The sequence below is a fragment of the Amphiura filiformis genome, chromosome 10, assembly GCF_039555335.1.
Source record: "Amphiura filiformis chromosome 10, Afil_fr2py, whole genome shotgun sequence".
In the NCBI taxonomy this organism is placed as follows: Eukaryota; Metazoa; Echinodermata; class Ophiuroidea; order Amphilepidida; family Amphiuridae; genus Amphiura; species Amphiura filiformis.
Window position 1 is genome coordinate 55,026,281 of NC_092637.1, and position 15,039 is coordinate 55,041,319.

General features: G+C 38.1%; 1 protein-coding gene across 1 annotated transcript in view; it reads right to left on the reverse strand.

Annotated features, from left to right (window-relative positions):
• The window catches only part of LOC140163038 (bifunctional UDP-N-acetylglucosamine 2-epimerase/N-acetylmannosamine kinase-like), a 38,901-nt gene extending 23,949 nt beyond the window's left edge, over positions 1–14,952 (reverse strand). The window contains 5 exon segments of the mRNA XM_072186379.1: positions 3,860–3,947; positions 4,450–4,662; positions 5,049–5,653; positions 6,509–6,744; positions 14,695–14,952. Of these exon segments, the coding sequence (XP_072042480.1) occupies positions 3,860–3,947; positions 4,450–4,662; positions 5,049–5,653; positions 6,509–6,744; positions 14,695–14,781 (1,229 nt within the window). The 5' untranslated portion in view covers positions 14,782–14,952.
• Positions 14,953–15,039: the final 87 nt, after the last annotated feature.

A 15,039-nucleotide genomic window follows, 5' to 3' on the forward strand; every position in this document is an offset into this window, starting at 1 on the left:
ATGGAAGACTAATTCAACAATTACTGGCACGACATCAGCGATTTGCATCAGAAAATCTAAGAAATCATCAAAGATAAAAATTAGTTTTTTACATAAAATTAACTGTAATTGTATGTATTTCTGAGGTGTGCTCATTCCGAAAGTGATAAATAAGGATACAATTTGACTTTTCCCCCACCCATTGGGTTCTATGGGAAATACAGGGAAATGGGGCAACGGTCAAAAGTCACACAATTGGGCTACCATATGGCGGACTTGGCAACACTGAAACAAGGTGTATACAGGGTTGCCAAAAGATTTCAGCCCGAATCGCGGGTCAAATAATCGAAAAGTTGCCCAATTTTTCTCTTTACCATTGGCTTCTATGAGGCAGGAAGCTATCGGAAGTCGCGGGAGCCAATGTTGAAAAGTCTCCCAATTTTTTTCTTAACCATTGGTTTCTATGGGGCAGGAAATAGTCAAAAGTCGCGGGAAAAATCTTTAAAAGTCGCCCAATTGGGCTATCAAATCACGGGTTTGGCAACCCTGGGTGTATATTGTGTATAGAGGATGTGCAACATGTGGTTATATAATATGGATTTCACACCTCATCCCTGTGATATAGAAGCATTATTGCAAAGTTCCATTTTGCACTTCATGCGAGGACATTTGACCTCTAGTGACTACGTAATTGATTGGAGTACAATTATTCAGTGGCAGTTGACCAGGGCAGTTGAGCAATTTCTTTAGATATAGATCAATCAATATCCAATGAGTAATACATGTAGCCTAGTATTAAACAGCCAACATGATAGAGTATGTGTCCAAAATGAAATATTTTGCGGCATGTTGTAGTAACCTGCAATCACTTTTCTATTTTATCCTTATGAATTTATTTGTTTCCTGCATACAATGAGTATTTTCTTTAAAAAAAAATTCTTTTGAGCTAATATCGGGAGTTGCATGTAGGATGATGATGAACAACTAGGATATGCGGGCACTGAGCGGAAAACACACACTACAGTTACTTTCATAACCAAATCAAAGATAATTCATCATATATGCAGTTCTAAAATCCGGAAGTACTCAGTACAAATGACCATACTGAGGGACGTGCATAAACATGGGTAGCATTTGCGGCCTTCTGGTATATCAATGACCCCTTTTTCAAAGCCTATTTTGGTATATGAATGGGTCCTTTTTTCAAAACTTTTCTCCATTTTTTCGGAAAACAGCCCAATTTTTCCTTAATCTAGCCAAAATTTTCAAAATTTTCCCATAATTTTGGGAAAATTTGTAAAAACTTTTGGTGTATAAATGGGTCCAAATTTCTTGAAAAATGGGTATATTTATGGGTCCTCTTCCAAAATCTCAGCGGCACGTCCCTACCAAAACCAAACTTGAGTCCCCCCCCCCCCCGGGTCTAAAATTCACCCGATACTTAAATAATTTTACCATTCTCATGCCATGGTGCATGGCATTTCGGATGTATACATGGAAGGGAAATCCCCTCCATGTAGGCTGTGTGTGGGAAGCGTTTTCAAAATATGAGTTATTTGAACACATCTGAAACTACACAAATGAATTGATGAAAACAAATTCCTTATTCCTCTTCCATATGTTTAGAATAGGGACACACTGCTAGTATCTGACAAAAACATGACTTTGTTGCCGAACTCAAACAAACAAAATAAATTGTTTGGTTGCCCTTTAAAAAATTTGCGTCAAATTTTGACCCTAAAAATCAAAAGTGACACCCTTTACTGTGAAAATGACCAAATATGACTTTGTTGCTTTTACTACAACAGCCTAGGCCAAAAAAATAAATTGTTTGGTTGCCCTTCCAAGACAAAAATGTGGAGGGTCAGTAGATTGATCCCCTTTTTTTGTGGGCTCTTCCTACATTTCTCGTCCATTTTGAAAATGCTAGTATTGACAAATGCTCGATCATTTTATGGTAAAACAATTGTGCATTTTTGGACTGAATTTAAAAGGAAATACTTCTTCGTGTTAAATCAAATATGAGTGAATAACAAAATGAAATGTCTATGAAACTGTTCAAATTTTAAAAAGGTGATTTAAAAAAAAAAAAAAACCCGACCCAAGATTTCTAATTCTCTCAGTCAGTCGCTGAGGGCGACCAAACATAATTTTTTTTGCCCTATATAGCTCCTACAAAAATAAAACATTTGCAAATGTTTAACTACGCAAATGCAAATTAACTAAAACTCAATTGATGTGCATGGTACCATCTGTCTCTATGTGAAGTATTTACTTTCCTCTTGATAAGGCCTGAAAAACTGGGTCGTGCCTCCACCAACGCAACCTAAATTCAGCAAATCAGGTTTACTTTTAATAGGAGTTTTAAATTTTTCATTCCCCCCATTCAATCGATCTTTTGGTTTGTTCCCTTACTGATCCAGAATTGTTTTCCAATTTGCTTCTTAAACATATTTCACCACTTTTAAGGTGAATTCCCTACTAAAATCTTACACTTGCATGCATTTCTTGCATTTCAGTTTTCTGATACTGATTTACTAGTGCAACATGCACTATGGACCACAATGGCCTCATCCCAATGTCATAGTTCAATAACCTCAATTAAACAATCATAGTGCAAAATTTGACCACAAGTTGCAGAGTATGAGTTTTTGAACCAAACTTTTCAAAGGTCATTCAATGAATGTGTTAATGTATTGGGGTTAAATAACTGTGCCCTGATAGATGAGCATGTCATGGATCCTAGTGATGGGTTGATAGTGACAAAAAGTACCTGAATGAGCAGAGCACATCGAGATCTTGCAAACAATGTTTATAACTTGACTATACCCTCAATTAGCCAGTCTATACTCAACATGAAAACCTGTAATGAGGTGATACATCATGTTGCAAAGGATTCTGGGAAGGGCGGGATAACTTCTCTGCCAAAACCTGTATGGCGGAAAACTCATTATTCCATGTAAATTTCACAATGTGAAGGCAATTTGCTTTGTAATACCACGTCACCAATCTATACTCAACATGAAAACCTGTAATGAGGTGATACATCATGTTGCAAAGGATTCTGGGAAGGGCGGGATAACTTCACTGCCAAAACCTGTATGGCGGAAAACTCATTATTCCATGTAAATTTCACAATGTGAAGGCAATTTGCTTTGTAATACCACGTCTGCTTGATTACATATCAATCAATTGCCACCACATGCTATGACCACAGTTTCTGTACTTTGATGTAAATTAGACAGATGGTGACGAGCACCATTAGGCCTAAAAAAATTGTTGATTGGTGCAACCCGACCGACCCTAAAAACAGGCCCAAACCTAGACTTTTTTTCTTATTTTTGCAAGAAAATAAAAAAAATTCCAAGGCCTTTTTCATACGCAAATTACAGCTTAAAATGTGTGTTTATTAAAAAAAAAGTAATAAAAAAATAATTTGCTGACCGACCTACCCTAATTTTTTTTTATGTTATGCCAATCAAACATTTTTTTAGGCCTTATGTGTCTCAATGCCAGTGGATGAGGTTGATGTTGGCAAATACAAATTTACTGTATACATGACCAAAAATAGTCATAAAGGTGTTGAAAAAAAATCTTTTTCAAACCATAAATGTTTTCTTCATAAAATCCATGTTAACATGGTCAAAAGATTCTAAATTTTGATGGTGTACAGTATGTAAGTAGTAGGGCTCAACCGATAATCGGATTGGATATCGTATCGGCCTGATATTTACGATATTGGATTGGATATCTGTAAAAAAGAATATATCAAATTTTTTTTTTCTTTTAAATTTTTTCTTTTTTTTTTTAGCGGATTTGGAGAACCCCTGAACTTATCCCCCACCCTTCCTGGTCAAATGTAACAGAACATCAAACTTACGGTGGGAATTGTTTTTGGTACTGGATCTCCAGCGAGTGTAGAATCTTCTGAGTTGTGTCCGCCTCTCGGCAGTGAAGCACATTCTCACCTGGGGATCACAAACGGCAAATAACACACTATCAGTTTTGAAGCTGTCCAGGTAGGAAAACAAAGTTGGCACCAGTGGCGTAGCCAGCACTTTTTCAGAGGGTGGGCAAAAAGGGGATAGGGGTTAAGCCAACCTTTAAGGGGGAAAACTTTGTGAAAATGGTCAAAAGTGGGCTACAAAGTACAAAAAGTGGGAAAGAGGGGTGCAATATCTCGGGAGCTGCTCCCCCTTGAATCGCCATTGGTTGGCACACAATCATGATATGTCATCTGAAATGTTTTTGAAAGGGGGGCTGTCCCTTTGCACCCCCCCTCTTGTATTATATGCCACTGGTTGGCACACAATCATGAGTCATGACATATCGTCTGAAATGTTCTTGAAAGAGTCACAATTTTTATTACTTTTCAGGTTATGTGTATCGTCAAATTTGTTTTTTAAAAGTCTGGTAGTTTTTCGGAGTCCCCGCCGCACATGCCCCACTTAAACCAAAGTTTAAACTCACCAGTTTCACGTCCCGTCTGTCTTGATCCCAAGTTGACCACCGGTGTCCCGAAAGCCCCGGCCTCCCTCACTCCGGCACTGCTGTTCCCTATCATGCACCCGGCATTGGCTACCAGTATGATGAACTCCTCAAATGGAATGTGTTTGGCGGGGCGGAAATTGGGGTGGTGTTCGATACCTTTCAGACGCATGATGCGGGTCATTTCTTTGCTACCTGTGGTTGACAAAAAATCAATTTATGGTAGATGAACAGTTCCCTAGAATGGTGTACCATGATGTCCACTTGGTCTAATGCCGTTTGGTCAAATTCTCATTTGGTCTAGTCCCATTTGGTCCATTACCACTTAAATCAAGAGATCAATTCCCATTTGGCCTAATAGGCACTTGGTCTAATATGATTTAGTCCAATTGATCCAATTTCCAACTGGTCCAATTCCCATTTGGTTTTAATCCCATTTGGCTCAAATACCAGTTGATCCAATTCGCACTTGGCCAATTCCCACTTGCACCCCCACACACCCCACCTTACACACACACCCCCACCCCCACAACATTAGCAGACCACACATGCCCCTCCCCCACACCCAACCCTAAACTTACCAGCATCAATGTTTGGGAACAAGATCACAACCTTCTTGTCAAATGTGAGCAAGGCATCCAACATAAGACCAAACATCGTGATAGAGTGTTTGATATTCGTTGTGACCGGATGTTGCAAGGCAATGATGTAGTCCTGTTTCTCTGCTTCCGGCCCGACCCACTTATGAATCAGATCGTCACAATCCCGGACTTTGGCCGTCAACAACATGTCATAAGAAGTACAACCAGCCAGCATTATTCTTTCGTTATCCTCGCACATAGCGAGCAGTCGGCTATGAGCGCGCTCAGTACAGCAGATGTGATAATGAGACAGTTTCGTTATGGCGTGACGAATGCTATCGTCGATAGTTCCGCTGACTTCACCACCTTCTATGTGCAAGATGCGAATGTTCATGAGAGCCGCCGTTGCGGCTAATGACAGCGCATCAAATCGGTCGCCGTGCACGACAAGGATGTCCGGCTGAAGTCTTAGGAGCACGTCTGGTAGTTTGACCATAGCGAGGCCAATGGATTCAACCATGGCGGCTTCGTCTTCTCCTCGCACTATGGTGTGAAGGCGACTATCAATATTCAGACCATCCTGTTCTATTAAACGATACGTAGATCTGTTGTGGAAAAAAATATGGCATATTACATTAAAACTTTCACTGATGAGAACTTGCAATTTCTCTGACTGTACATAATAAGTAATATTGCTTCACACCAACAGTTTTCCAGAATCTTAGTGAGAATTAATTCACAACTTCTTACCCTGCCTTTTGTGTGTAATTCACTTTTTAAAATAGACATACATGCCCATCAGCAGGGTCCAACAATTTTCGCGGCGAAATTTTCCTTTCCTCGCGCAATTTCAATTGAGTTTTTCCGTGCAATTTGCTAAGAAATGTAAACAAAAACAGTCATTTTGTTGACATGTCAGCCTTTTTCGAAACGTCAGTCATGTTAATCATCCATTTCGTACAAGTGATGCTTATAATGCACTCTGTTCTGAATTACATGTATCAAACTTCCTTATTCACATAAATTTTGTGCCACACAACCCCCTCCCCACACATCCCCCACCCAATCCCCCCATCCATCACCCCACCTGACTTACCTGTAATCATCAATAAGATGACATCCTAGCACAATGGTCTGTATAATCATGTCGGGATCCTTTTCAACCCCCCCGCATCCCTCCACTAATCCCCCTTTCATCACCCCACCATACTTACCCGTAATCATCAATAAGATGACACCCTAGCACAATGGTCTGTATAATCATGTCGGGATCCTTTTCACCCCCCCCCCCCCGCATCCCTCCACTAATCCCCCCTTTCATCACCCCACCATACTTACCCGTAATCATCAATAAGATGACACCCTAGCACAATGGTCTGTATAATCATGTCGGGATCCTTTTGAACCCCCCCACCGCATCCCTCCACTAATCCCCCCTTTCATCACCCCACCATACTTACCCATAATCATCAATAAGATGACACCCTAGCACAATGGTCTGCAGAATCATGTCAGGATCCTTTTCAATAGCTATCATGATAGGGCCCAACTTGGAATAGTCGGCACGGTTGCACGTCGCAATGCAAACCTTATGCTTCCGTTTTTCAATGATCGCATCGCCATTGGCGGATAGGGTGCTGAGATTCGTTGTATCCATCGTGACTAAGTTATTGAGGGAGTATTTTCGAAATGCAGCCTGTGAAGGTATAAATAACGGAATTTAATAAATTATTAAAATCAAATGTATCACTGTGGACCATGATAGTGGCCTCATCCCAACGGAATCAGTACAATAACCTCAATTAAACAAATCATGGTGCAAAATTTGATCTCAAGTTGCAGTTTTTGTACCCAAATTTTCTGAGGTCATTCAATGAATTTACAAATGTATTGGGGTTAAAGAACTGTGCCCTGATAGATGAGCATGTTGTGGATCCTAGTTGACTTGTAATGTCATTGCATGGCAGTATGGGCACACAATCACACATCAGCACAATTCCCTAGTGCTGTTCCCTGCCTGGCAGTATGCAGACGCGTCATATTTTGTTCAAGGCCTGTACGTGCCTTTAAGGGGGTACTACACCCCTGCCCAATTTTGTGCCTATTTGTGCATTTTTCTCAAAAATTACAGCGCATTGGGGACAAGTAAGGTATGTATATTATAGGGGCAAGGACTACAACTACTGTACTGGAAATTTTATTTCAGCACAGACAATAGTTGTGGAGTTACAGTCAAAAATGAGGGAAAACCAATATTTGATCAATAAATCAATAACTATTTGCTTTGAGTTGGTGAATTTTCAGTACAGTAGTTGCAGTCCTTGCCCATATACATATCTTACTTGTCACCAATGTGCTATAATTTTTGAGAAAAATGCAAAAATAGGCACAACGTTGGCCAGGGGTGTAGTACCCCTTAAAACTCCTGCCACATCACAAGGCTAATGAACAGTGTAGTGGTTGTATGCAGTTCGCTCAAGCATATCTATATATCGATATACCAGTCCCTTGCCTTTTTTGATAAACATTGAGGTCAACTTGTCTAGAACATGTCCAGCCTCATCCCTCTAAAGTGCTTTATGCTGGGAGTACCATTCCAATTTCGACAGCTTCATTTGCGTAAGATTGCTTCAACTGTCCGCTTCACTCGCATCATCTACATGTAAGCTAGTTCCAAAAATATACAAATCTGAATTTTAATTAAATTTAAGACATGGTTTGATCCGGGGGTTTGACAAATCACCAGCAGCACTAGCTTCTAAAACTTGGGGTCTAGGAAGGGGTCCATGTACTACGACACATATATGAGAAGTTAAATTTGTGGGAATCCACAACCCCAAGCACAGGTTAGTGTCACCCTTGAGCTTCCCTGCAAATCAATGGCAATCCCAACAGCCCAGTGGAGTAGCCAGGGGCAAAGGGGGGAAGCTGCCCTACTGTGCGAAGACTTACACCCCTTAGGGATGCTGGCTGCCCTGTAAGATTTTTAGCCTTTGTCATACTTTTTAGCTCATTTTTTACCCTTTTCGTCAAAGTTTTCCCTCATAGAAACTTTAATTTTGTTTGCCACTCTTAGCCCACCCTCTGAAAAAGTGACTACACACCACTGCAACAGCCCTGGAAAAGATCATTCTTGTACTTATCCGAGGTCCCTCTAGAGAGCAGTAGGCCTAAATATTTGCCCTGATCTGGGTTTACAGAGTGTGATGGGATTGTAACACAGGATGTTTTCTCATCTCTGGATTCTCACATGATCATACTGTAGCTCTATGTACCTCACATCATGAGGTCATGACCTAAACATTCTTTTCCAAGTTATTTAGATCGCTCATGATTCAGTGGTTTTGGAATCTACATACCGTAATGTGCATCACACTAACAACGCTTGTTCAGACAGAATTTTTGCTTGGGCTATTCATTTTTGGGCAAACATGCAAATTTATTTTTAAATGTTAAAAAGTCATAGAAACTTGAAATTGCAAATTACAATACTATTGAGCAAACTAAATTTGCAATTGAGGCGAGTGGGATGGCAAGTGCCATGTTTTTTCAGGTTTATTCCTTTATATTTCCTCCCACGTTTAAAAAAAACCTGCAGTGTACATTGTACTTCTTATTTCAAAATATTTGATCTAAGAAAAGGAGTCATGGAAACCAAGAATCACATGTTTCCCTCCGCCACCTTTATCGGGTGAACGCCAAATACAATAACTATGAATAATAGGCCTATACATGGACACATTATGATAAAAACAAGAAATTAATTGCTATAGAAAAATTATTCAATTTGTGTACATCGTGGAACATACTCTTTGCGTGGCTGTGCGTAGTAAGCTGTTGTACGCAGATAACCTCGCTAATATAGAGTAGCGCTGTACACTTGTGTATATAGCATGATTAGTCGCGGAGTAACAAGCGTAGTTGAATGTTCCACGATGTTCACGAATTTAATAATTTTTCTATAGCACCAAAACACCCAAGTAGTAGAACTATTTAGCAATTAGCATCACTGTTAGTACCCAGTACCATCCTTTTTCAATATTAATATTTTTAAAGGCCTTATCATCATTCAAAAAGTAATTTATGTGCATTTAATTAATTTCTGCATAATTTGGTTCCAACACCTATCTCTAGGTAAGGCCACTGCTCAGAATAGGCCTATAATAGTTCAACTTTTTGCATGTTTTTTGACATTTTTGCCATTGCCACAGCTACTGTGGCAATTTTACTGTAGCACGGTACAAAACGTCAGGAAATTCTTGAGCTAAGTTAATCACCTGAGACGGATAATGCAATGTCTGTATTTAACTCTCTTCACGCGGGTGTCGACTGCAGACGACTTGTTTCAATTTTTTTTTTTTTAAATTCAAAAATTTCAGAAATGTAAATTTTCATGACCATATTTGGAATCGTCATGAAAAATGCATTAAAATGAGTACAAACAAGCCTAGTATTGGTTCAGTAGTTCTTAAGATAGCTCTTGATATTTTGAGAAAATATTTCAAAACTTGAACTTTTTCAGTTGAAGCGCATGGCTAGCATGCAGAGCATTAAAGCTTCACAGAAAAACACAAATAATACAGGCCTTTAGAACAAATGTTAACACCTGGTATTACATACTGCGCACAAAAAGTATCCTTACACTTTGTGGCGTACAAAAGCATTTTAAAAGACACTAAATTACCAAACAAAGTACCAGTCGTCAATAGACAGCATTTTTTTCTGCATATTTTGATATCTCATTCAGCACAATGCAACTTCATTTTCCCCAAATTATACCAATTTGACACAAAAAAGAGAGCATCTTTCTTAAAAGTCACTTTTTGTTCAAAACACACTAAGAGCGCAGTGAGTGAGTGTTGATCTGTCACACTGTACTCGTTAGAATAGCCGGTGGGAATATCACCCTGAAGGAGGAAATATTTGTTCTCTTTCCCTTCAAATTGGTATTTACTTGCCAACTTGGGGAAATAAAGTTGCATCATGGGGAAATCTTGCCAAATGAGGCATAAAATACTCAGAACAAAATTATCCATCGATTGATTTTAAATTGGTGATTCAAGTTGAGCGTATAACAGTGCAGAATGTTGATGGGGGATCCATACCTTTTTCCGGATATTCTTGTTTGAGAAATTCAGATAAATTGCTGAATCATTCCGATTGATTTTTATTATCAAAAGGAATTTCTTTATCAATGTGTAGACGGCAATAAAAGCAGTAGCGTGCTGAGAAATCACTGTCTCTCACTCACGTTCTACATGTAGGCGAACCAGCGTGCATGAGTTCGTTCTTTCATTTTATGATTTGATGACTTTGTATTTTGATGTCGTATGGAGGATAAAGATAAATAATAAATCGCTACCAAACCAAATAGACATTGTTTCTAGACCAGTTTAATATAGTTAGCCTGCCGTTTCAGCCACGTTAGAAATGGTGGCAGCGGTGGGATTTCAATAAACAACCAAACAACTCATTGATTCACCTAGAGCGTGAGTGAGAGAGAGTGATTTCTCAGCACGCTACGGCTTTTATTGCTGTCTCCCCATTGATAAACAAATTCTTTTTGATAATAAAAATCGATCGGAATGATTCGACAATTTATCTGAATTTCATATCCTGAAAAAGGTATGGATCCCCCATCAACATTCTGCACCCCTTGTTAAAGCGTCTTTAAAATATTGAGATTGAATTGAAAATTGTTTGTTTTATTAGTGTACGGATACTTTTTGTGCGCAATCTAAATCATGAGTGCTACATTGTATGAATGTACTATACACTAGTCCCAAACATTGTTAGTGGGGTACATGTGCACATGCAGATTGCAGAAAGTAACTAGCACATTTCCAAGTACATTTAGTGTTGGCCAATCCAGCCCAAGATTATTGGCACTGCAGATCTTCGATCACAAAATTGACCTAGCGTAAATATAAATAACAAACCGCTTGTCTTGGGTCACTGAAATTCCAGTGTAGTAATTGGATTACTTGCCCCTATAATATACATAACTTTTGTTACCACTGTGTTATTAGATTTTGAGAAAAATGCAAAAATAGACACAAATTTATCGAGGGGTGTAGTACCCCCTTAACTAAAGCTTAAATTAAAACAAAAAGTTCTAAAAAGACATGGAATGAATACATTGTGTGGGTTGCAGATTTAACTGAGGGTTTCGGAGATCAGATTGGCTACTGATCCCGATTCAAGGGAGATTTAAATCAGATTGGCCCGATTTCTCATTTGACGAGATGGATCTATCAACACTGATTACATGTATGTACACACGTATAGTAAATTATTAGTATCATCATACAAAACAGACCTTCTACCATCCCAAAACAGGATGAGGCAGAGACACATGCTTGAAAATTTTATTTTAGTCTACTGATGCTTCACATTCATGGTCATGTGTCTTATGGTGGGGCACATTTGCGTTACAAGCTCTGATTTTGATCATTTGTCTTCCTTTTCTCTTAAAATTGATACATATCTAAAACTATACATCTCACACCAGCAAAACTATACATTTTTGGAAAGCTTATGTTCCAAGGAATCCAACTATGCAAATTTGAAGTTGGTATACAGGGTGTACGAAAATATATAGGGTGATATCATGAAAAAGTTTAATTTTACTAGTAAATTGATAATTTATTGCACTTGCTACTGATATGGAATACCTCAAATGAAATCTAATTTTGTGACAGGCCACACTATGAGCTTTAATAAAATATATACTTTTGCTATGTTATGGTGGACCAAAGTGGTGATACAGGGTGCGAAAATTTATGTAAATGCATGCACCAAATGTTGATTACATTTTTGAAAATATTTTCTTTAGAGTGTATCCTACATTTATTTTAACTGCATATTTAGATTCCTGGGGTAATATGCTTTCCAAAAATGTATACTTTTCCTATCTTGGGGTTTAATTCTCAAGATACAACAATTGAAAGCCAAAACGCATGTTGTAACTGAAAATTTTGGCATTTGTGTGTAAGTGAATAGGAAAAAATTGTGGTTCTTGTGACTTGCGGTTCTCAGTGAATACTTGTAAACACGATTTGATAAAATTAATAGCTGAATATGAATAATGAATGAACAAGCTTTCATTTGAGGTATGATTTGCATGTATAGCACACAATTTGACAATATAATTTAAAATTCAAAAAGATATCATGTCTTCAAAGCATTTGCCATAGAGATTGTACATACTCCTCTACCACTTATCCTCTACCACTTATCCACCAGGATAAATATTCGTTAACATTTTAATATTTTTCACTAATTAAACAAATTTGAATTCCAAATTGTGAAACATATTTGAAAATTAGAATAATCAAGCTGTATAATGAGCCCAAATTTGATGCAATTGGACCAAGAATAGCTTTGTGACAACAAGTTATTTCAGAAAGAGGAGAGAAAAATGTAACGGCACCAGGTATTTTGGGGTCCCACCATAAGACACATGACCTCATAACAAACTTTGTTAACCCCCTGAGCACTACCTGCCGATCTAACATTGCCTCTGATTGGTCAATTACGTGACATCTTCACTTTAATCACCAATCAGAATGAAGCTTTGCAAATAATTCACACCAATCTTTTTGCGTGGTGAAATTATTCTAACAATGTTGCTGATTGGTCCAATCAAGCCTTGAAATAAGCGGGCGTGGGGTGCAAATTTACCCTCGGTAAAGCCATCAATTGCTCCTGGTCCTTGTAAAATTCACATGAACCAGGAGCAATTTTCTAAAATAAATTGCTCCTGGTTACAGTTTTGCACTTGATGCAATCGTGCTGGTATGCTGTATTGTATATGCAGAAAGGGATTTAATATTGAAAATTGCTCCTGTTTCTTCAGAAATTGCTCCTGGTTCTTGTAAAATCCCAGTGAACCAGGAGCAATGTTCAAAACAAATTGCTCCTGATTCCAGTCTGCTTATTTCAAGGCTTGGGTCCAATCAATAATGAAAGCTTCTTTTTGGCCAATCGGCAGGTAGTTCTCATGGGGTTAAAATGAAGAAATGAAGTCATACGTACAATGTTGTACAGGTGTTTTTAATATCAGGCTATAGATTCCGAGCATGATTTCTGCAAAATAAATGGATGTCTTATGGATGATGTATATACATGCTTGAAACGGATGCAGGATAAGGATTTTGAAGGTACTGCGTATTTCAGGCCAGGTTTAACTTGGCAGTTCTCTGGGATTTAATAGCCCGTTTCATTTTGAATAATTAGGGATTTCTACAGGCCCTCTAAAGACTGTCCTCCTGCTAGGTTGCCAAACCTGAACGGTCTTGCAGCAAATGAAAAACCAGATTAGCGTGCAAGACTATCGTAAGTGGCACATACGATAGTCTTGCATGCATTAATTAAAATTGCATTGCACTTACGATATTTTATTTTATTAATTAAAAAATAATTAAGCAATTTTGAAACTTAGAACCAGGTTTAAAATGTGCGTTTTTATATGGCCTTCCATAATTCGTCAAAATCTCATTTTCGCCAAAAATGTCACTTACGATAGTGTAGCACTCTGGCGACGAATTAACTTAATTAAGCTGTTGTAATTAATTAATACATTTGTTTAATTATATTTGTTATTTTTCATTAGATTAATAATTTATCTTCAAAATAAGACCAAAACCATTTGTTCATGATGAATTTTAGCAAAAATATAGGAATAAGAAGACAAAATGATTTAGCAAAATGTGACAGCACTGGCACCTTTTTTAGGGTCCCAGTTTAAAAAACATGACCATTTATAAGTTAAGCTCCAACGGTGCACCTTAGCAATCGGCAGCTTTAAAGAAGGAGTATTTTGTGATCCTAGCATCCTCTTTTTATGACATTTTTCAGTACATATCCACGAAAAAAAAGCCTATTCTCCAAATTTCAGTTGATTCCGATTTTGCGTTTGCGAGTTATGCATGATTATGTGTATTACACTGGTCCAGGCATAGACAATGTGTTGTAATTTCGTTCTGGTGCACCAGAACGAAATTCAAATTTCACGATATCTTTGCAAAACGAATTAATCTGCAAGAAATATTTTGTACATAAACATTATGTAGCCAGAGGTTTCCAGTGATATAAAAATCTCAACTTTTTTGAGAAAAGTGGGGGATGAGGCTGTGGATCACGAAAAAAAAAAAATTGCAGTAAACCTTTGACAAGTGCGTACTGCGCGTACTACCGTGATGTCGCAAATCCAGAGCTAACAATGCTTACGCCAGTTGGCACGAAATTAATTACCGGTACCGGTAATTAATTTCCACTCTGCATTGATCAGTCACCTCAGCAGCCAATCATCTCGCCAAAATTATAGTGCAATACACCTAGCATGCTAGTATGTAGTAACCTTATTCCAGAAAAATACAGAACTAATTTTTTTGAATAAAAAACATTATCCTGTTTTGCCAAATGAAACATTTCTGCATTGTCTGACATCATGACATGATCATTTGGACATGCTGATCTCATGAACAAGAAATGAAGAATTGTGATTGTGAAATGACCATAGTATAGAACGTAAGCTTATCATGCTTATCGAATCCATGAGCTCACTTGTGTGTACGTGCATAACAACCATGATTGATAACATTATATTTGAACACAAAATTCCAGGCTAAAAAGTAAGTCTTACGTCGTGTGGGTCTATGTGATCTGAGACAGCTCCATTGCTTTTGGTACGTCTATGAGTTTGAGTAACGCTTGCTCCGAAAGCTGGCATATCCGCCTATACCATCAAATAAATTTACAAATGTTTAGAACTAAAAATATTCCTGGACAGTTATCCAAGCTGTTGTGATCAATTGTAGATCGAAATAATCTTCCGTTTCCTAATTCTGATCATTTTTATTGATCGTGAACATGCTTGGGGAACACTCCCACTTCTCACAAAACGTGTTGGTATTATTTTTACGCATGCGTGAATAAAAATTGACCAATCATGGATAGTGATTCTGAACATTTAGGAAGTGTTTCATGT